Source organism: Anarhichas minor, unplaced genomic scaffold, assembly GCF_050575085.1.
Source record: "Anarhichas minor isolate MPS153535 unplaced genomic scaffold, ASM5057508v1 ptg000006l, whole genome shotgun sequence".
Taxonomy (NCBI): Eukaryota; Metazoa; Chordata; class Actinopteri; order Perciformes; family Anarhichadidae; genus Anarhichas; species Anarhichas minor.
In genome coordinates, this window is record NW_027466452.1 from 4,704,750 (window position 1) to 4,727,500 (window position 22,751).

At 42.7% G+C, this 22,751-nt stretch overlaps 1 protein-coding gene across 3 annotated transcripts in view; it reads left to right on the forward strand.

Moving 5' to 3' along the window:
* Positions 1–1,647: 1,647 nt before the first annotated feature.
* The window catches only part of xrn1 (5'-3' exoribonuclease 1), a 23,821-nt gene continuing 2,717 nt past the window's right edge, over positions 1,648–22,751 (forward strand). Inside the window, exons 1-39 of one of the 3 annotated variants that reach the window (XM_076079870.1) lie at positions 1,651–1,885; positions 3,064–3,296; positions 3,925–4,022; positions 4,211–4,320; positions 4,405–4,515; positions 4,606–4,691; positions 4,812–4,899; positions 5,033–5,201; positions 5,399–5,466; positions 6,185–6,319; positions 6,532–6,680; positions 7,660–7,749; positions 7,971–8,127; positions 8,227–8,346; positions 8,429–8,598; positions 9,634–9,751; positions 9,990–10,082; positions 10,571–10,674; positions 10,910–11,044; positions 11,207–11,369; positions 13,608–13,721; positions 13,822–13,920; positions 14,013–14,128; positions 14,509–14,655; positions 15,017–15,106; positions 15,369–15,504; positions 15,608–15,664; positions 16,811–16,943; positions 17,042–17,111; positions 17,234–17,429; positions 17,558–17,647; positions 17,747–17,818; positions 18,320–18,364; positions 18,615–18,695; positions 19,734–19,865; positions 20,543–20,669; positions 20,816–20,985; positions 21,588–21,704; positions 22,385–22,493. In XM_076079870.1, the coding sequence (XP_075935985.1) occupies positions 1,811–1,885; positions 3,064–3,296; positions 3,925–4,022; positions 4,211–4,320; positions 4,405–4,515; positions 4,606–4,691; positions 4,812–4,899; positions 5,033–5,201; positions 5,399–5,466; positions 6,185–6,319; positions 6,532–6,680; positions 7,660–7,749; positions 7,971–8,127; positions 8,227–8,346; positions 8,429–8,598; positions 9,634–9,751; positions 9,990–10,082; positions 10,571–10,674; positions 10,910–11,044; positions 11,207–11,369; positions 13,608–13,721; positions 13,822–13,920; positions 14,013–14,128; positions 14,509–14,655; positions 15,017–15,106; positions 15,369–15,504; positions 15,608–15,664; positions 16,811–16,943; positions 17,042–17,111; positions 17,234–17,429; positions 17,558–17,647; positions 17,747–17,818; positions 18,320–18,364; positions 18,615–18,695; positions 19,734–19,865; positions 20,543–20,669; positions 20,816–20,985; positions 21,588–21,704; positions 22,385–22,493 (4,573 nt within the window). In that variant the 5' untranslated portion in view covers positions 1,651–1,810. Of the gene's footprint in view, positions 1,886–3,063; positions 3,297–3,924; positions 4,023–4,210; positions 4,321–4,404; positions 4,516–4,605; positions 4,692–4,811; positions 4,900–5,032; positions 5,202–5,398; positions 5,467–6,184; positions 6,320–6,531; positions 6,681–7,659; positions 7,750–7,970; positions 8,128–8,226; positions 8,347–8,428; positions 8,599–9,633; positions 9,752–9,989; positions 10,083–10,570; positions 10,675–10,909; positions 11,045–11,206; positions 11,370–13,607; positions 13,722–13,821; positions 13,921–14,012; positions 14,129–14,508; positions 14,656–15,016; positions 15,107–15,368; positions 15,505–15,607; positions 15,665–16,810; positions 16,944–17,041; positions 17,112–17,233; positions 17,430–17,557; positions 17,648–17,746; positions 17,819–18,078; positions 18,365–18,614; positions 18,696–19,733; positions 19,866–20,542; positions 20,670–20,812; positions 20,986–21,587; positions 21,705–22,384; positions 22,494–22,751 lie in introns of those variants that run through there. The other 2 variants (XM_076079862.1, XR_012947860.1) reach the window with 2 other exon arrangements.

The window sequence follows — 22,751 nt, forward strand, 5'->3', positions numbered from 1 at the left end:
GGGTGTTTACACCTTGTGTGAAATATAATCCTTTAAACATGTAAAAGCTGAAAGAGCCAATAAATATTTACTCTGCGGATGTCATTATTGTTGCAACATCTTTTCTGTTGTGGCTCTTTCACTCAGGAAATGTCCCGCTGTCGTTTGTAATATCACAGTAAGCTCACCACAAAGACTAAACTTTATGGGAGACATGGAACTGAAAGTTCTAAAAAATGAATGTGATACTGCCACAATTTTTAAAATGTCCCACAATCGAGGATGTCATTTCCAGGGAGTTTTGACATTTGTTTGCAGACCTGTATTTGCCTTTTAAAACATTTACAATCATTTCACAAGAAGCGTTTTGTTACCTAATGGTTCATCGATTTGTTCATAAATAAAGGCCTCAAGATTGTTCAGTTTCATATTTTCCTTATACTGTAGGTAACATCTTATTTCTCACTTCTAATAATTAAAGGTAGTCATAATGTACAATTGAGTCGTGTGAATATTTTGCTGCAGAACTATAACGAAAGTTTTATAGTATAATAAAATATAATATACTAGTTTAACACCACCGTTCAAAGGCTTGGCATCCTGAGCCATAACAGCTTGACTCATAACTGAGAGAACCACTCTATATTTATGAATGGTCTTTCATAGTTTTAGGTTGTAGAAAGTCCTTTTTACAAATAGATGTTTTGTTTTGTACATGGAGAACAAAACGCTGCACAAAGACTCAACCGGACTGATAACTGAGAGGGCAGAAAGAGACAACGAAATCCCTCTGAGCAACAGTTGAATTAAAGAAACTGGAAGCTCAGCATCAAAACATGGAACAGCTTCCGGTTTCAGTGTCAAGTGTTTCTCAATAATGCAGCCTATAACATTTCCCCTTGTGGGATTTATAAAGTATTTATCTATCTATCTAACAATGCCAGAAATACATTGATTTGGTGAAACCGTTTACATGGTCATATCTGACACTACTGCAGCAATAATTCTAATGTATCTCACCTCGTACTACATGGTGAACCACTACAGCCTCTTAACACAGGAAGGTAGGGTGCATGGTTCACAGTGGTTGGTAAGGGGCTATATTATTAAAATATGACTCTCCAATAACATCGAGTGACAGCTGTGGGAAACACAGCTACAGAAACACAATAGTGGACTATTTTAAGTGTCTTGAAAATGCACACTTTTTGATCACTGATACCCAGAACAAAATGGCCTCCTGGTTGGCCTTTGTGTGTTGACGCAGCCACATGCTACTTTAACATTTTATCTTAGGAACTCAAAATTATGTTATACCAAGTGATATTTTAACAATGAGATTATAACTCTTAATTTAACAACTATTACAAATGTATCGAGTCAAATGATGTTGAAGTGTTTACTATATTTAAGACAGGTATGAGTAAAAGCAATGCCACGATTATGACTTCTGAAAAATGTAAATATTGTTGGCTTAGTATCTCGTGGTTTTCTGTTCTGTTTTTTACTTTTTTATTTATTTACTTCTTTATTTTTATTTATTCATCCTTAATTGCTTTCTGGCAGAAATGGGTTTCCATAGCAACTGCGGTGAGAGAGAAATGGAAACAAAAAAATGGAACGAGTGTTTTCACAGTAGCGGCGCCGGCGGAAGGGTTTAGGAGACGGACCACGGACAACTAGCTAGTTAGCGGCCGCTGGAAACAAAACCGGACTCCACTCATAGCAAGTTCTCATGTTACCAAGTGAATCCTTGGCCGTGTTTAGTTACCTTCTTTCAGATTTGACTGTTTACTGATTTCATCCAGAGGTTGAGACTTCCGTGGTGAAGATGGGAGTACCGAAATTTTACCGATGGATTTCGGAGCGCTATCCTTGTCTCAGTGAAGTTGTCAAGGAACATCAGGTAGGAAACCAGTGAGGAATATTGTTAGCTTCACAAGCCTCTGTTGCTGATAGCCGCAGCGTTAGCTTAGCTAGCTGTTGGCTATCAGCGAGCTAAGTGTAAGGTTCGCGGGCCGTGAAATTTCTATTCCACGTAAGTTAGCTTACCAATGTTTTTGCTTGGCGACAGGACAGAGCTCTTGCGTTGCGCTTCTGACTACATTATTTAATTACACACAATACAGTAAGACGTAGCGTTATTTACTGAATTCCAGCACTAACTCGCGTACTAGTTTGCTTTCGTCTACGTGTAACGTTACACAGGTCAACGTGAATGAAAGTAAACATGATACCAGTGGGCGGGTTATGTATTTGTCGGTCTAGAACATTCTGAAAAACAATAAACTCCTCACAGTCTGCTAAGCTAACAAACTTTAGAGTGTAGAAGCTGAAGCTAACGCTAGTTCCCATCTAGTTTACAGCCACCCTGCTTTACAATGTAAATGGTTGTTTAAAATGCAGTAATTCTGCGGTCGGCCATTATCTACACCAGTTAATACTAAAGGGGGAAGTTAGTTAAACATACATTACGTTATTTAGGCTACTTTAGCGGCACTGGGTTAACCTTAGTGACCTAGTTCCCTGTGTAGTAAGGCGGGTAGTATTTCAGTGGTCGAGCAGCAGTTTCATCAGCTGGACGCTGCTCGGTGTCCCTCTCATTGCATAAGCCAGCTCTGACACCTTTAAGACAAGACAAAGAACGTGTTAAGAACGCAGCTTTGTATTGGATGATGATGGATGTTTGAAATATGTCGTATTCCTTTCTCTGATACTCAAGGTCACCACACAGTAACAGTCTCAACAACTTAAATGTCACTTGGTGCTCCTCTGTTACTTGAGCTAGATGTCAACTTAGGTCTGAATGTCACGGGAGAGAGTTGTTAGGCTCCTTGTCTGCATCAGGCTGGAGGATGAGTTGACCCTTTCACTTATGGCTCCCAATAGTTTCCATGTAAAGGATCCCAACCAACTTATGTTCAACAAAACGAACTGCAAATATGTTTGCTGCGGAGAGATTTATTCCCGGCAGCCGAGTAACAGATTTTACAAATTGGTCACTTAACAGGAATACGTTGTCTTTTTTTTACAATGTATTGTACATCGTCATTTCAGTTTTCTTTTGTTTCTTCCCCTCTTCAGATTCCAGAGTTTGACAATCTCTATCTGGACATGAACGGGATTATCCACCAGTGTTCCCACCCGAACGACGAGGACGTCCACTTTCGCATTTCCGAGGAGAAAATCTTCGCGGACATCTTCCATTACCTGGAGGTGCTCTTCAGGATCATCAAGCCCCGCAAGGTCTTCTTCATGGCGGTGGACGGCGTGGCACCGAGAGCAAAGATGAACCAGCAGAGAGGACGGAGATTCAGGTAGAGCGGGATTTAAGAAAAAGACACACACTGAGAAGTTCTCTCCTCTGATCGTGTGTATGCTGATACCCAGAGTGGGTCAACACGGGTCACCTGACCTTGTTCCAGACCTGAATTTAGTGTTGTGCCGGTCTGGCTTTTGTTTTGAAAGGTTTAACGCGGGTTCCTGTTATAAACACAGGATCACCTCATCTTACTATTACATTATTTTGAAATACTTTTTAAACTATATTTAAATATATAAACTTGCAGCCCTCTCACCCGGAAATCCTCCTCCTCTCAATCCCAAAGACAGTTGAACATGATTGTTAAATGTAGGTCGTTGCAGTAGCTTTTCTTTTCTTACAATGACCAAATGAAGAAACAGAATTTTTATGAACATGTCTGCGCCATGATGTTGACTCTCAAGTGTTCAAAATGGAACATTCTCTCTTTTAGTTATCTTAACAAGACGACATCTCTATTTACAAATGCATTTCGTATAATTCTGACAGCTTTGTGGTACAGCCTAACGAGGCGCAATGAGCCTCCTGCAGGACTGAAATTGCAACATTTGCTTTGGTAAAGATGTAAGAAACCCGACTACAGACTGAGTTTGACCTGCTCTCTCCTGTGTCTGTGTGTCTAGGTCGGCCAAAGAAGCAGAGGACAAGATAAAGAAAGCTGTGGATAAAGGAGAGGTGCTTCCCACAGAGGCTCGCTTCGACTCCAACTGCATCACTCCTGGTAGGAACGGCTCTGAAGCTTTACACAAAATAAACATCACACATCGGGAAATTAGTTTTTCTAACCTTAAACATTAACAGGAAAGTGTTTCCCAAATCTAGAGAAAGAAAAAAAAAAAAAATATATATATATCTACGTGACTTCCCTGACAACCGGACATTTTTTTAAATCACTCATCCTTCTTCCAGGCACTGACTTCATGGCTCGGCTCCAGGAGCAGCTCAAGTATTTTGTTCACAACAAGCTGTCCACCGACAAGCTGTGGCAGAACGTCAACGTCTACCTGTCTGGTCACGAGGTGCGTTAACGGCTGATCAGTTCATGTCTTTCTGTTACAGCTTTCGATGTCTCTCGTACTACGTTTGCATTTCTCTTCCCACAGACTCCGGGAGAGGGAGAACACAAGATCATGGAGTTCATTCGCTCCGAGAACAAGGAGCCGGGTCACGACCCCAACACCCGACACTGCCTGTATGGGCTGGATGCTGACCTGGTAGGGTTTCCTGATCCCTTAGATGAGGGTGTGCATCATTGCTCAAAGCCTCCTATGGGTGCTGATGCTGTCTCCCTCTCTGTGTCCTAGATCATGTTGGGTTTGACCAGCCACGAGCCAAACTTCTCCCTGCTCAGAGAAGAGGTCCGCTTCGGAGGAAAGAAAAACCAGAAAAGGTTCTCATCAGTCTCCTTTTCTCAATGGTTTTATTTCATGTTTTTTTCCCCATACGTTGTTTATGTTCTGTCATGTTCCACCAGTTTCATTTCTTCTCTGTGGACCCTTTTCTGTTTTAGGATAACGGCTCCAGAGGAGACAACTTTTCACTTGCTTCACTTGTCTCTGATGAGGGAGTACATCGACTATGAGTTCTCTGAGCTCAGGGTGAGACACACACACATTTACACCATTAGTGTGAACATTGTTTTTCACTGTCTGGGAAGGTTTTAATAGATGTTTCTGTGCAGTGTTCTATCTACTCAGTATTCTGATGATGTTCATGGGTGTTTGTTCACAGAATCAGATCGGTTCTGATTATGATTTGGAGCGAATCATAGATGACTGGATCCTAATGGGCTTCCTAGTGGGGAACGATTTCATCCCTCACCTCCCGAACCTGCACATCAGTCACGATGCTCTGCCGCTGCTCTACAAGACCTACATCAGGGCTCTGCCCACTATGGGAGGTGAGACGTCCTACTTATTTTAAATGATGGGTCAAATATCGTCGTGCATGTGAAAGATTATCATAGTCTTTGTGTTATATTTCAGAAGTGAGTCGTTTAGTTTGGTCTAATCGTCGTAATATAGAAACATGTTTATGTCTATAATGTATAACCCGCATATAAGAAAAACCCATACGGACTCCTGTTTTGTGACTCAGGTTATCTGAATGAGAACGGCCACCTGAACCTGAGAAACTTCGAGAAATACATGGCGAAGCTTGCTGAGGTGAGACAACACTGATTCACTTCTTATTGTGATGAGTAGGCAAGAAAGTCCTGAATCCGTTAAACTTCAGCCTCATGGAAGAATTCATATTCATTTGGTTTGGCTCTGAATCATGAGTGAGGTCAACTGTATAGAAAAGCACATTATTGAAAACTGTAAAATACTGTTAGAACTAACCAACCCAGAATCATTCAAATATTGACGTTAGTCTTTCATAAATATTAAAGAGGCAAGGCACAACTTTTCAACCATGAACGCACCATGATGTCATCAACATGCAAACCTCCGTATGATGTCTCAGTGACTTTTGGAGCTAGTTCTAGCTACTTCCTTTGGAGGAGAGTTGGCGACACTCCCAGGACGCCCTGTATTTAGTTTTCTACGGTTTTGGACCGTAAGTCAAGACTTGATTTCCTCGGGACGTCGTACTCGGTGGCAGACAGAATTGCGTAATGAATTAGAAGCTTAAAGGGACAGACGGTGTCATTATTCTACAGCATTACATTGTGCAATCAACAGTCACTTCTTATTGATAAAGTAATGCAAAGACGTTGTCTCGTACCACTTAGAGACGTAGTTCAGTCTGCAGAGAAGTTCATCACAAAGTTAGTGTGGAATGAAATGTGTGTTTCTTCCTGAGCTAATACATGATGGCGTATAGTGGACAAACCCCCCCCTAAATGTTTGTTTACATCTGTTCTCTCCTTCTGTCCTCCAGTTCGACCGGGAACATTTCAGTGACATCTTTGTGGACCTGAAGTGGTTTGAGAGCAAAGTTGGTAACAAGTATCTGAACGAGGCGGCCGGCCTGGCAGCAGAGAAGGAAGCTGCCAGCAAAGAGTCCAACAAGAAGGTCTGCTGTCATGTCTAAATGTTTCTAAAACCCAACATTCATTCATTGTTGTGTCCTCGTGAGTAATACTCTGTGTGTGTGTGTGTGTGTGTGTGTGTGTGTGTGTGTGTGTGTGTGTGTGTGTGTGTGTGTGTGTGTGTGTGTGTGTGTGTGTGTGTGTGTGTGTGTGTGTGTGTGTGTGTGTGTGTGTGTGTGTGTGTGTGTGTGTGTAGGATTCTACCTCGTTGGGAAGAGTGATTGGAGAAGGAAAGGGAGGAGTAGGCGATGAGGAGGAAGAGGAGGAGGATATGTTTGAAACCGAGTTCAGACAGTACAAGCGCACCTACTATATGAGCAAGATGGAGGTGGATGTGGTGTCTGAGTGAGTGTATAGACACACGCATACAGTGCACAGAAAAACAAGACACACTCACATCTACGACTCGCTGATTATAGACAAACAGAAAAATGCAGAGGAATTTACAGGAGAAGTCTCGTCCTCGCATCACAACACCACCTTGAAGGTACCTGCAATATCCAAAAGTAACACACACACACCACACTGGCCATTGAGCTTAAGACTAAATGGTAATACATTTAGTTGTGTTGGTCTCTATAGAGGGTCTCACAGTAAGCTAGTCCCATTTTCAGCACAATCATATTTAATGTGCAGAAGCCCTGAGAGGTAAGAAAAAAAGTTCTGCTGATACATTTTCTCAGTCTTATCTAAAATATTTCTACTCCTGTGTTTATGGCTTAAGAAAGGGTTAAAAGGTTTTTTTTAAGTTCTTTTCTCTATTTTTCATGTGTTAAAATAGGTGAAAATGTAAATAGTATAAATATAATAAAATATAGTTTGTTGTTGTAATACCCTTTGTGGCCACAAGAGGCTGCAATGCACCACTCCACCCAAGTTCTAAATAGGACTAAAAACCATTCTTGTTTTCCTCCAGGTGAGATTTAATAACATAACTTGCTAACACATAATATATGTACCTTGTGTTAGTGAGTGCATGAAGAAATCAAAAGACACCTCTTCTTACAGAAAAAAATAAATAACGAACAAAACGTTTTTCACCCGTTTTTGAAGTCATGAACACAGAAACGAAAACTATTTTGATCATAAAATAATCACTCTCCTCTCAGCTCCTCCATATATACCTTAGTAGAGTGATCCTGGTACATTAAAGAATAATCTAAGTCGTACGCATACATGACCAATAAAGCTGATTCTGATTGGGAGGTGCTCGTGTAGTTTACTCGCTCTCAGCAGGTCAGAAAAAGAGTGAGAGAAATGAATAGACATGCTTGAGAATATGTCATGCCCACACATCAACCCTAAAGTATTCTCTCCTCTGCAGTGAGTTTCTAGCCAAGCAGGCCAAGTGTTACGTGGAAGGGATCCAGTGGATTCTCCACTACTACTACCACGGGGTTCAGTCCTGGAGCTGGTGAGAGCTGCTTTCTTCACAGCTCACTTTGTGTTTTTATATTTTTGCTGTGATTCCTTCATACCTTACACGAGTACCAATGCCAAACCCCCGTCCTGCATAAAGAAATAGCAGCATTCACTCATAGAAAGTAATGTAAAAAGCATTCATTTAAAGTTGGCATTAATAAGAGCTCCCTTCACTTTGTTCTCTATGTAAATAATGTGTGCCTGTCTCTCCAGGTACTACCCCTACCACTACGCCCCCTTCCTGTCGGACATCAAGAACATATCGGGGTTAAAGTTGACCTTTGACATTGAGAAACCCTTCATGCCCTTCCAGCAGCTGTTGGCCGTCCTGCCTGCTGCCAGCAAGGAGCTGCTGCCTGAGAGTTACAGGGTAACGCACTCACACACACAATGCAGTATGTACGTTTGTGCACAATCCAAAGGTGAAATTAAAACGGTGATCATTTATTGTTTTTTTTTTATGTCACAGCACCTGATGACCAGTGAAAACTCCCCCATCATTGAGTACTACCCAATTGACTTTAAAACAGACCTCAATGGCAAGCTGCAGGAATGGGAGGCTGTGGTTCTTATTCCTTTCATAGATGAGGTACACACACACACACACACACACACAATAAATAACAGTTATGTTGAAAGGACATATTCATGTTTGTGTGTTTATTGGACAGAGGTGCCTACTAGCAGCCATGGATCCCTTTAATGACAAGATGACTAAAGAAGAGAAGGCCAGGAACCGTCACATAGAATGTGCAGTCTACTCGTACGACCCGAAAAAAGACTGCTCGTACGTCTCCAACCTACCTGAGCTGTTCCCCGACATCGTCCACTGCCACGTCAGGTACACACACACACACACACACATGTTTTTGTGATTGGTTGAAGCGGCGAGGACAAAATGAGATTCGTTTTACTTGGCGTTGGTGGCGCTACCTTAAACCAGCCTCGTTGAAGCAGAAATTTTTGGTTGTTGTGAATTTTGGAAATTATTACATCATCTTTTTTCAATACATTTTGGACTATGGACACTCTGGAGTTATTTGAAATGTTTGGATCACACGAGTCTGAAACAATCCTTCACAACAGGACTAGATTTTAATTCTACCAACAGTTTAATACTAATAGAGCTGCACCGAATAGTTCCAAGCTTCATTTACAACGTTCACAATCGGATCCTAAATCAGCATATTAAGCACCGGAGCTCATAATTCAAGGAATTCTGAAGGGGAAACACTGATTTAGTATTTTACTCGTGTTAGTTCAGATTGTATTGGTTGCTGGGTAGAATAGTTTCTGACGCGCGTTATCCAAACATTAGTTGTTGAGTGCAAACGTCATTTTAAAAAGATAGATCTGCAACATGTTTTTATCTAAGTAATTAATCTACATGTAGCCTTTTAAAAACATTGTCACTGTGGTGTTCTCTATCTGCTGCACACTGACGAGTTGTATCTTTAAAGAAAGTTCATCTCATGAACATAAACTAAATAATTTAATCTCGTGAACCACTTTATTCAAATTGTGTATTTCGCTCAAGGATTTTAATTTATAATCCTCAATTAGAAGCTTTGATTGTTCAGCACAGCCCTGAATACGACTAATATCAGTGTAGCCTGAACTTTATCTGCAACTGTGCAGATAAAACAGGTTGAAACTTAATCAATAGAAATGAGAAAAGGCGCGCAGCATTCAAATGTTACCTTTTTGAATTTTAATGTCAACACTAAATGGACATGTTGGTCGGGCTTCCCGTCACATTGCAGGTTCAGGAAATGGCTTTTATTTGGTGCTTTCACACACAACCATAGAAAACCAGTTCAGCCAGTTCCCCCGATTACTGCACATGCAGCCTGACGGTGTCGTTTGTGTGTTGCAGGAAAACAGACATCCCTATGGACGCCTGGCATGTACGGCTGGACCACGTCAGCAGACGCTTCGACCGCTCGGCTCTGTACTTCTGTGGCTTCCCCACACTACAGCACATCAAACACAAGGTGTGTGTGTGTGTGTGTGTGTGTGTGTGTGTGTGTGTGTGTGTGTGTGTGTGTGTGTGTGTGTGTGTGTGTGTGTGTGTGTGTGTGTGTGTGTGTGTGTGTGTGTGTGTGTGTGTGTGTGTGTGTGTGCTAGGTTAAGCCCCCAACACAGGTCTAAAGGAGCTTATTTATTTATTGTCTCTCTCTCCCTTTGGTCTTTGTCTGTCGCTCTCTTTTTCATGGGCTCACTCACTTGTAGTTTCACAAGAAGAAGAGTGGGGTGGTCGTGTTCCAGCAGAGCAGCAGAGGGGAGAACATGATGCTGGATATCCTCCCCAGCCGAGAAGAGCCGGTGAGCTTTTGTCTGATTTTACAGTTTTTTTTTGCAGATGGGACATTTTACAAACTATCGTCAGAGGCATTATATATTAATATTGCATATATATATATATATATATATATATATATTTTAATATTGTTTTACACTGATTTACATCTTTTAACTAACTTCTGTTCAGACCATACCTCCCAAATATTCATTCATTATCAGAATCTTAACTCTTCATATGTTGTTTTTTATTAAATTATTTTCTGCACACTAAATGCTAGGTTTTTTTCTCCCACACTCTGGAATATGTGAAATGAACAACAACCATTGATGTTGCTGCATTCTATTTCTTGTGCAGTGTCGGATAAAAACAATCTTATCAACATCAGTCCTGATCATAAGGACCAGTAATTCATTCCTCTTATGATTCTAACCCTTCGAACTGCAGTTTGTTCACATGATGCTAAACAACAGAGCACATTATGAAATGATTTCCCTCTCTGTCTCCTCAGGTTTGTGATGATGTTGCTGCACAGGTTCTGGGGAAGTCGGTGTTCGTCAACTGGCCTCATCTAGAGGAAGCTCGCATCATTGCGGTGTCGGATGGAGACGTCAAGTAAGAATTAGTACTCTGTAGTTATCTGTCTAATGGAAGTACATTTTAGATTCTACACAGGTATTAATTATCAGTCAATGGAGTTCTTACCATGTATTTTGGTAGCATCACTGTGATTTGATAGAAAGCTGAAATGAAAGAGAGTATGCTGATAGAAAAAGACGAACCCCCACTACATCGCTGTGCTTTGCTGAAAAAGAGTCGGCTCAGGGAAATCTTTGGCCCTGTTGTGCAGGTTTTGTCTGGAGGAACCACCCGGTGTCCAAAGACTGTACGACAGGCCCTCCACTCCCCCCCCCACCAAAGTCAACTGTCTGTCTGACAAGGAGCAGAAGGACTGGGTGAAGGACGTGCAGGGAGTCACTGAACAGTAAGTCTCCATGAACACGGTTTCAAGTTAAACCCCAAAACGTTTTTCTTTTAAAGTCATAAGACCCGTTCTTTCCTGGTCTTGAGATAAAGTGAGACCTCTCCGCTCTTATGTCACGCGTGTACGATTCCGTTCTTTAAAAGTGATTTTTCTTCCTCCCAGTTTCGTGAAGAGGAAAGGCATCATGGTGAATGACACGTCGGTGGTTTTGTACGGCCAGTTGCTGACGGGAAGGAAATACGTCCCTAAAGCCGACGGGGTGGTGGAACTTGAGAAACAGTGGGCCAAGCAGGTCCTCCCTTTCGCCTTCCAGACTGTGGTTAAGGTACACACACACACACACACACACATACAAGACATGAATACACAGATAAATCATTGGAGCCTGTGACCAATTCAGCACCAGTATGTTTAAAAAAACACCAGAACACCTGGTTGAGGGAGAGAGTGTAGTCTAATCCCTGACTCTGACACACTCTGTAGCGGTGGTGTTTTCCACAACCACTCACCAAGAGTTCCCACTTCATGCCATGAATGAAAAACAAAACAAGACGATATAATCACAGAAAACCAAATGGTAAAGCCAAACTATCCATCCATCCATTTCCCTCGGCTTATCCGGGGTCGGGTCGCGGTGGCAGCAGGCTGACCCAGACTTCCTTCTCCCCCGCAACATTTGCCAGCTCATTCTGGGGGATCCTGAGGTGTTCCCAGGCCAGCTGGGAGATGTAATCCCTCCAGCATGTTCTGGGTCTTCCCCGGGGTCTCCTACCAGTTGGGGGTGCCCGGAAAACCTCCAGTGGGAGGCGCCCAGGAGGCATCCTAATTAGATGCCCGAACCACCTCAGCTGACTCCTTTCAACACGAAGGAGTAGCGGCTCGACTCCAAGTTCTCTAAGGCTGAGCCCGGCCACCCTACGGAGGAAGCTCATTTCGGCCGCTTGTAGGCGCGACCTCGTTCTTTCGGACACGACCCAGAGTTCGTGACCATAGGTGATGGTCGGAACGTAGACCGAGTGGTAAATTGAGAGCTTTGCCTTCCGGCTCAGCTGCCTCCTCACCAAGACGGTCCGGTGCAGCGCCTGCTTTACTGCTGCAGCCGCACCGATCCGTCTGTCGATCTCCCGCTCCATCTTACCCTCACTCGTGAACAAGACCCCGAGATACTTGAACTCCTTCGCTTGAGGTAGGCACTCCGTCCCCACCTGGAGGGAGCAATCCACCGGTTTCCGCCAGAGCACCATGGCCTCAGATTTGGAGGTGCTAACTCTCATCCCCACCGCTTCACACTCGGCTGCAAACCGCCCCAGTGAATGCTGGAGGTCACGATCCGAGGAGGCTAACAGGACCACATCATCTGCAAACAGCAGAGAGGCGATCCCGAGACCCCCGAACCTGACGTTGTCCACCCCCAGGCTGCGCCTAGATATCCTGTCCATGAAAGTCACGAACAGGACCGGAGACAAAGGGCAGCCCTGGCTGAGGCCAACACCCACCGGGAACGTGTCTGACTTATTGCCGAGAATGCGGACACAGCTCCTACTGCAGTCGTACAGAGACCGGATCGCCCGTTGTAATGGGTCCGGCACCCCATACTCCCGCAGCACCCCCCACAAGAACCCCCGAGGGACCCGGTCGAAAGCCTTCTCCAAGTCCACAAAGCACATGTAGACTGGTTGGGCAAACTCCCAGAGCCCCTCCAGTAGTCTTGCGAGAAAGCGAGACAAAACAAACACTGATAACATAGTATAACAGATGAAACAATAAAGAACAAATCAATACAACAATTACAAATAAAATAAAATGCATTAGAAAGAATAAAAGCAGTAAAAAGACGACATCACATAAAAGTCTAGAAAAAAGTGTTTTAAAAAGCGATTTTGAAGAGATTGCTGATTCTACTGTCAGGCTGTTCTAAAGCTGAGCTGCCCTGATGGTTAAAACAAGCCCACCTGCCCTGATGGTTAAAACAAGCCCACCTGCCCTGATGGTTAAAACAAGCCCACCTGCCCTGATGGCTTTAGGTCGCTACCAGAGAGGAGGGAGTTACAGTACTGAAGTCCTGAGAAGATAAAAGCAAGAATAAGTTATTCAGCTCAGCCCGGGAGATGATTGCTTTGATTTTGGAGATAGTTCTTGTTTGAAGGAAGCTGGACAACTTTATATTGTATATTCTTTACTCTACATTTTCCCCAGAAGGGTTATTTTAATGTTCTTAATAAAAATGTATGGGCAAGTGTTAATATTGATTCCAGATGTATCACACATTTAAAGATGCACTTTTCACTGGCTGTAATAATATATTCATTGTTTTTATTTCCTAGGTAGTTAGTCAGTTTACTTCAAGATGTTCTATCCATTAAATCTGTTAAAAGGCAATTGTTGAGGCTTAGAAGAAACAAACATCCGACCAACTATGTGAGCAGTGTGATCTGAAAGCCAGTGATATATTATAGAGACACAGTAGAATGAGGGATATTGATATTGGTGCACATTCACATAGACACCTCGTTGACTGATAATGCTGAAGACTCATATTCCACGTTGGCTGTGGTCTCTTCAGGACATCGAGGCCTTCTACTCGTCTCTGACCTGCTTCACGAGCTTAGACGAGCTCTTTCCTCCGGCGACCACTGTCTTCATGGTGGGGAACCCGTACTACGGTGCCGTGGGCGAGGTAAGTGCTGCTCACAGCACTTTCTCATTAGTGGAACGCGACGCGTTGGCTTATCGAAATGTCTCCTTCTGAATCACCATCTCTCTTACTACTCCAACAGGTTCAAGACTCGAGCGACGTCATTAAAGACGGCCGGGTGCGAGTCGTCTTCAACGTGCCGCACGAGCCACAGCTGGAGCCCTTGATCCACAATCAGCATGTAAGAGACGCACTGTCGTGCGATTCCATTGAGAAATGGTGTTGATTGTGAGAAGACTTTCCATTTGTGCCTCACGTGTTTTTGTTTTATAGAAGTACTGTGTGAAGTACAGTCCCGGATACTTTCTGGCATCTCGTCTCGGTGTCACCAGCTACCTCGTGTCCCGCTTCTCAGGAAGCATCTTCATCGGCAGAGGCTCTAAGAAGAAGTGAGTGGTTCAAGTTAGGACACACAAGATTTACCTTTTGCTGTTCTCACATTTACATCTTCTTTTTCTTTTTTTTTAATATGTAAGAATTTACACTTTCATGGCCTGTTTTAATCTGAAGTGACCATTCTAGACAGCTACCTTCACTCTCCCAGGCAGAAACCTGAAGAGTTATATTTTTGATATTTATCCTGATGGGATAAAATTGAGGACCTTTTGGACAGACATGTAAACTGCCACACGACTATTTGGCAGAGGCATATTTGTAGTTTAAAAAACTGCCTGTTGTGTAGTAAAGTGTTTTGTTAGTTCCACTGGTCAGAACTGTATTTCCCCTGCTGTCCTTGTGTGCACCAATGTTTCCCCTTCACTCTTCTCAGCCCCTGTGGGGAGCAGAAAGCTAACGTTGGCCTCAACCTGAAGTTCAACAAGAAGAACGAGGAGGTTCCTGGATACACGAAGAGAACCGAAAAGGAGTGGCTCTACTCTGCTGCTGTGGAGGAGCTGCTGGCCGAATACCTCGACAGGTAAACCAAAGAAACATGAAAAGGATGGTTAGAGTTTCTAGAAGTAGGGTTTTATGAGCTACTGATCCAGAGTCAGTGTATTTAACACACTTGACACTTTACATTACACTTCATCATACTTGTTTATAGTACTGTTCTCTGTTTGTTGTGCACTTTATTTTATATTCTTTTGTAAATTTTAATGTTTCTATTTCTTGCACTGTGTTGATTGTTGTTGATTGTTTAATGCTATTGTTTAATGTTATGCACCACCTGCCATGACAAATTCCTTGTATGTGCAACATACATTGGCAATAAACAGATTCTGATTCTGATATTTCAACATTTTAAACTATTTTTTTTTTTTTTTATGCTTTTCTAGATTTTCTGAAGTATTCAACTTAGTGTCCAGAAACAGTCACGACGATGTTTTCTATGAAGATGACATCTGGCCTGCAGAGGACCAGAATGGGTAAACACACACACACACACACACTGTAGTATTCTGTTATATCTCTTGTGATTGTGGGGTACATAATGATATAAATTGCAGCATGGCTAGGAAGAGCCTAAATATGTGTCTGTCAGATAAAGAAATAACTGCAACCTAAATAAGCTCTAATCTGCTGTACCTCTATTGAACGTTTTTCAGTTTGAACAAATTGTAACTTGGTTTATTCCCTGAAAGGACGGGGCACTCATTGATGATCTCTTAATACTGACTCCCCCCACAGGGCGGAGAAGGTTGCTGAGATCACCTCGTGGTTGAAAGGTCACCCGGTGAGCTCCATCAGCAGGACGTCATGTGACCTACAGGTGCTGGACTCTGCCATCGTGGAGAGGATCGAGGAGGCGGTGGAGAAAGCCAAGGTGACGGTGACACACATTCAAACGAGCTCAGACTACAGCACGCCTCCTCCTGTTACTCCATGAGAGGTGTGAACTCACCCCTCTCTCTGTCTCACTCTCTCAGGTGAAGAAGAGCACCAAGAAGGTCCGTGTGACAGTGAAGCCTCATCTCCTCTTCAGGGTGAGTGCTTTTTGCCTGAATATGTCGTGTGTATCATATGTGTATATTGGTAAATCCCCTGGTGGCATGCTGGGAAATTGCACATCAAGCTTCCTCTGGTGCAGTTTTGAACTATGTTTACTGCACTTTTTTTCACCTTTGGCTGACTTCCTGCACGCGTCATGAAAGATCTCACAAGTAACTTAGATTGTGTTCACATTGCTGTTAGATCTTTTAAATCAGGCCTCGTGAGAGTCGAGAAGAGTTGGAAAAGTGCACATTTTTAAAACGAGTCATTGACATCATACTTGTTTTAAAAAGAATACTCAATGTTACAATGAAGATGTTGATAAGCTGATAAATGAATGTTTGTCGTTAGTGTTCTTTTTTTATATTTGCCTTCTGACAATCACATGTGAAAGGATTAGCTTTGCGTTTTGTAAAGAAATGAAGAGATAGAACATATTTAAATATTTCCATCCCTATTTTAAAAAATTCATAAATTGTCGACGAAAAATAATTTATTTACTATTTAATAATTGAAACTTAATTATTCAAATAGTTATGTAGCTAATTTTTCAAGCACAAAAAGCCAAAGATTGTCTTATTCCAGCTTCTCAGCGGTGAGAATTATCTTCTGTGATTGTGAATTAAATGTCTTTTGGTTTTGGGCTGTTGGTTGAAATGTTGAAATGGTAAACGGGCTTTCATAGGACGCTTTGCTAGTCTTCTAACCACCCAAAGTACTTCACTCTACATGCCAACATTTACAACATCTATTTTTATTATTATTATTATTAATGACCTTGTATTGAAGGCCATGTATGACGTATTGTAAACACATGAAGACCAATGAAGCTCAGCATTTACTGTGCATGCTGCTTTGGAGCCACCCAGAGGAAATGTGACCACATTGTACGTTTTCCACCAGTGTGGCACATTTAATATCGAGCTCGTCTCCTGCGTGTTAAATATTATTGAAAGCAACAATGACGTGACTGAGTTGATGATCGTGTGACGGTGTAAGACTTACATTTTGGGTGGAATGAGCGGAACACAGATATTTGTGTCGGCCTGGATGTGAATGTTTTTGAACGGGAAAAATGGTCCACTAATATTCCGTATTTTAATTTTGTTCTCCATTTTGTTGTGTGTGTGTGTGTGTAGCCCTTGGCACAGCAGCAGGGGGTGGTTCCAGACCCGGATTCAGAGTATCGCCTGTTCGACAGAGTCATCAACACCAGGGAGAGCTTCTCCGTCCCTCTGGGGCTCAGGGGAACCGTCATCGGCATCAAAGGAGGTTAGGACTTCTTCATACTGTTACAGCGTTCATGATCTAAAGGAGGCACTATGAAGAGTCCCCACACCTTTACATTGTGTCTGTCTTTGTGCCTTCAGCGGAGCGTGAGGCAGAGGTTCTCTACGAAGTGATCTTTGATGACGAATTTGCTGGAGGTCTCAACATCAGGTAATCACATCTGTAGTGTGATTATTGCTCAGAGTCGTGTAATATATTGGTGTATAAGTAAAAGCCTCCCCCTCTACACCAGCATGATTTGTGACCCAGACATATGACTCCTCCCTCTTCAGGTGTGCATCCCCTCGTGGTTACCGCCTCCCCCCCTGCGCTCTCATTAACTTTTCCCACGGAGCGCGAGTGGATCACAACTCCCACAAGCTCACCGCCATCGTCAAACCTCAGCCGACCACAGCCGCCAACTTCAACTCCCAACGGCAGTCGCCCGGTCTGAACCACTCTCCACGTTCCCCCTTTACACCGGCACAGGTAAGGCTGGAGCCCGGCCCCACGCAAACACGCAGTGTTTCGTTTTTTACTCATTACGTTTTAAAAATGTATTATTTTGTGTCTCACCTCGCCATTTCTTTCTCTATTCCACCTCTCCACTCCTGCAGCATAACAATAAACACAGTGGGGGGAAGGCAGCCTCCCAGGGCAACAGGAGCTCTCCCTCTAAGGGTCCCATCCAGAAACAACAGGCCAAGGTAAGCGGAAGGTCTTCTTTGTGTATCGCCCATTTTAACCATGTGATCTTACAAATGTATGCAGCTTCTTATTTTGTGTGTGTCTCTCCACTTCTGCAGGAGTACAACAACGTGTGGCAGTCTCTGCAGAACTCTGGTCCTCCTCTCAACCCTCCTGCTCATTGGCACAATGTATGTCTGTGTGAGAGTATGGAGGCGTTTGTTTTTAATATTGAGAATGACAAAAGACTAATATGGCACCATGGTGCTGGCCCTCTCTGTAACTTAGTTGTTATGGTTTGCAACTTGCGAGCAGTGATTTTCTCCATGAGATCGTTCTATATTGTGTAAAATGTGGGCATGTTTTATTAATCAAATGGAACATAATGTTGCTTCCATAGATGAAACCGAACACTAACCATTATTCACCTTAAGATGATCACTTTCCGCAGCAGCATGTTTTCAGTCTGTATCAGCGATGCAGCATACGTGTTCACCAGAACCACACAGGTGAAGGTCAAGACATACGCAGCTAGTTCCAGATGTGAAAAGTACAGCTGTGCTGATAAACAAGTAATTCAAAAGGTTTCCGTCTCTGTGGGATTTGAATGAATGTCTTCCACGGACTCTTAAAGATGTGACTGAGTGTGTTAAAGCATAAAATAAAACAACCGTGTGTGTTTCCAACTCTAGGAAGGACTTGTCCAACAGGGGAAGAACCAGCAGTCCAACAATGCCGTAAGTATGCACATGTCAGTGAATGCTCAAAGCACAACACTGCAACATGTCAGGTCACCGGCTCTGAGCTGCATGTGTGGATCAATATCTATTTATAGAGACTGCTGTAGGACTAGAGATCCATAGATGGTTTATGTGTGTTTGTGTATTCACTGAGCTGTATTTGCATGATTGTATTGGATGCAGATCTGTTATATTTACATGTGTGTGAATATGTGGCTAGAATACTGTTGCTGTGTGTACTTTGCAGGTCCCAGTTACCGGAATCAGACTGTTGAAGAAAAATGAAGACGCCAACTCTCTTTTCCCCCCACAGAGCACAGCCAATAAGGTACACACACACACACACACACACACACACACACACACACACTTTTAATCTCCTTTTGAACCTATTGTTCTTTATGACATATGGGTCCGGTTTTTAACTTGCTGTAATTGGAACGTATGGTGAAAGTGAGCCAGTCTTCAATGACAAAAAAAACAACAAAGATTTAGATTTTATATTTATATTTTATAACACACCCTGCTTTCAATCATGATGATCATCATCTCATAATTGTGCATTTTATATTGCAGACACTAATTGCTTTAATTTGTCTGAACTTAATATGTGAAAACTTTCTTTGGTATTCTTCATTCAGGAATATATTTGATGTAGAAATCCCAAATAGATTCAATATTATGAACTATATGCAGGCAGTTACAATCAGACACAAACGCATCTACTGTCATACATTCATGTCAAAAATTGAGTCACAATTTCCGGTCAACCAACATGGTTTTGATTTGATAATGAGGAGCGGTTGAAGAGCCTCGCTAACTGTAAATGAGTTGTTTTAATGAATACATTTTTGATTGGAAAGGTTAACGCCTTCAGCAGAACTCCTGATGGACTCGTCACAATGACGATCATTTCAAAAAATCATAAGAATGTACCTCCATTTCTTGCTTGATGTGAACCGCTGACGGACAAATGTCCTTTCTCCGACTGGATTACTGAACCTGTTGAAGACGTGGGTTATATAGCTTTACTCAATGGAGATCGGTAATGCTTGGATTGATTTGGGGTTAGTTAGATGTGGTGAACATGTGACGTTAACGTTACCTCTGAGCAAAGTTAGCGTAGCTAGCAGCAAGCACTGTTTGCTGTTTATGATAGCAATCTGTGCTAACTTTGACTGAGAACTCAGCTGGTCAAGTCACCTACTTGACTATCTCTTTTTATTTGACAAAAATAAACCTAAATCTACTCTGTACTGACTCGTTGAATGTGATTGTAAACATACACAGGTCAAATGGCGTAACGTAATGTTGCATCTACTGATTTATATCGACGGTGGAACCGTCACATATTTCTCCCCCTTAGGCTTCGTCTGAGTTTGAGGAGCTGATAGCCAGTCTGAAGATCTCCACGGGTAGCCAGCAGACTCCTCCTACTCCTCCACCAGCACCCAGCAGCCAATCAGACGGCCCGCTGTCCCCGCAGTCCTTCGCCATGGTGAGTGTCACAGATGGAGATCGCTTAAGATCAGTGTTCTTCTTGTGATGCAGTCGTGTGGTACACAAAGATGTGGGAGGAGTAAGAACCTTCCTTTTAAAAATGACAAATAAAAACGGTCCAAGGACTTGCAAAATTAGACTTACCACTCTGCCTATTAGTCTTAAAATATCAAAAATTAAAGTGGTGTTTCTTCCTCCACAAAATCATCTTCAGCCAAGCTTATTGAAGTTACACTTTACAAACAAAGCCATGCAAAGAGTGACAATAGCCAATATTGTTTGTTGTGATTCTGCCAAGTCTCAATTTATGTTTAATAACTGCTGCATTTTGTTATTGTAATAAAGCTTTTATTCCTTTAAATCACATTTTCATTATCAAGCTGCTGATAACAGAGAGATGCATAGTATCTTAATTACTGAAAACCGTGTGTGTGTGTGTGTGTGTGTGTGTGTTTGGCCTACACACTTAACTTTGAAAATCAAACCCAATGGTTATTTCTACTCCATCCTGATTTTTACATCTGAATTGTTCGTGTTTTATTTTTTTAACTTTTTGCTTATATGATAAATTGTCAAAGACATCATTTAATGTCTATCCTGTCCTATCACTGTTCATGATGTCACGAGAACCGACGTTATTAAATAAGCAGTGATATGAGTGTTTGTTCGGTGCAGAAGGGAACCCTGATGCTGAAGGAAATGCTAAAGATTGACGGCGCTGGAACAGGAAGTCCTTCTTCTCAGGAGGCCGCTGACACCGGCAGCCAGCAGCACAACAGGCGACGGTCGTCCAAGAAACTAGGTAAGTAACCAAATACTACCAAGTACCACACCACAGGTACATGTACTACAACCACATGTACAAACCCAGTAGAGTGTGTACAACTTAATCCATGTTCCCCCCCCCCCCCCCCCTCCCTTTCGTCCCATGTTCTCTCCTTCCAGCAGCAAACATGAGCGCCCCCCACGGTGACTCCGCTGTGATGACTTCCCCCCCATTGGCCGGCCCTGCCAACCTCTCCAGCGCCGTGCTGACCAGTAAGGTGTCGGAGCTGGCGTGTGTCTGTGTGGGGTTGGGAATGGCTCCACCCGATTTCAGCTACATAGGCAGTAGACAGGTTTGTCTTCTGCAACACACTTTTATTATTGTCTCCGCCAGGTTGTGTGTGTGTGTGCGTCTATCCACAGCACCACACCACATCATATTTTGGGTGCTCATTTAAGGATCTCTTCTGGTTGCATTGACTCACAGTTTGATGTTGCTATTGATTGACTCCTCACCAACTACTCTAACCCTTCACCGATCAGTAGGGCTGCAGGCGAGTGGGAGAAAACACTTTTCTCATTGTTATTGTTCGTGTTTATCTGGCTAACGGCTGACAGAACTACATACAGCTGCTCTGAGGCCAGCCAGTTATTCATTCGGCATCAACCTCGCATCTACACTAGTATTTACAAATCAAAGCCTAAATACATATGCCTGCACAGACATCTGCATAGATTAAAATGAGCGTGATCTGCAGTGTGAGCGGTGCGAATGAAAAGCAAGTGTAATACACTTGCAGCCTAAACGGGGGGTTTGGCGAATTGTGGGTTAAATTCATTCAATCATAACGGCAGCGGTCGTTGCAGGCACACCTGGCCGAGATCTGCACACTAGTACCTGCATAGTGCAGATCTACACCAAGAAGGTTGCACTAACGCCCCTCTGCCTCCACAGGGCCGGGCAGTCGTGTGTCAGGTGAAGCTGTCCAATGGGTTGATGGTTCACGGTCCACAGTGCCAATCAGAAAACGATGCCATGGAGAAAGCTGCCTTCTTTGCCCTCCAGAGACTGGTACGACACACACACACACACACTAGTGTTCATGTCTGTGAGAGAGTGTGTGCTTGTAATAATTTGTGGGTGTGTCAGCAATCTTGTTTTGATCTTTTGAACTCAAAAAATCATTTGCACTATTTGTTCCTTTTGTGAGATATTTCTGTCTGAATTAGTTATCAGAAATGAACAGAAGTGAGTATAAATTCAGTAAGAAGACCATTTGATAACATCCAAAAGGCTTCTCATTTTATTTGAATGTGTTATTGTGTTATGTGTTAATGTTATTGTGGCTTCTTGTCTCAGGGGGATGGAGAGGATTAACAGGACATGTAGCTCACAAGGGATGGGGCTCCTTTATAGCGGCTCATAAATCACAGTTTTAACACTCGCTTTGTACCAAAGTATCCACTAAAGAGTGGTTCTGCCTGTTCCTGATTTACAGGGCGTGCGGAGTTGTTATCTGATTATTATTTTCACCTGCTCTTAAGTCATAAACAACTATTTAGATCAGGCTTACCTCTCTATTTGTGTGGGTACTCCAAGAATAGAAAGAATATTAACAATTAAACAGATGAGCTATGGAAAGCTTTAGCTTGAGACCAGGTTTCCTCTGAGCAGCTGTCAAACGGATGGTGAATGTTCATCAGGTTTTCTAGTTCACACCTACAGTTGAAGCGTCTCTGTCTCATCTGTAGAACTCAGTGGGGTCTGGCTTCCCCCTCCCTCCTCCTCTATACCCAGGAATGGGTCAGATCCGACCCCCACCCTTAGGACCCATGCCCCCCGGGGTCTTCAACCAACAAGGTCAGTCTTCCTCTCTTAAATATCGGGAACATATCTACAATTCCATGGCCATTGTTTGAAGTGTTGCCTTCACCATATATCACAGCTTTTTCAAAAACACATTTTTGTTGGATTTTGGAATTTTCTTGTCTACATTTGTGCAACATTCAAGTCAAAGTCACGTCTCACTTTATTTGTTGGTTTTCTGTCCTTTTATTCTATTTCCTTTTTTTGTCATTTGAGATTTTCTAGAGATAACGAGTCGTATAAATAAATACA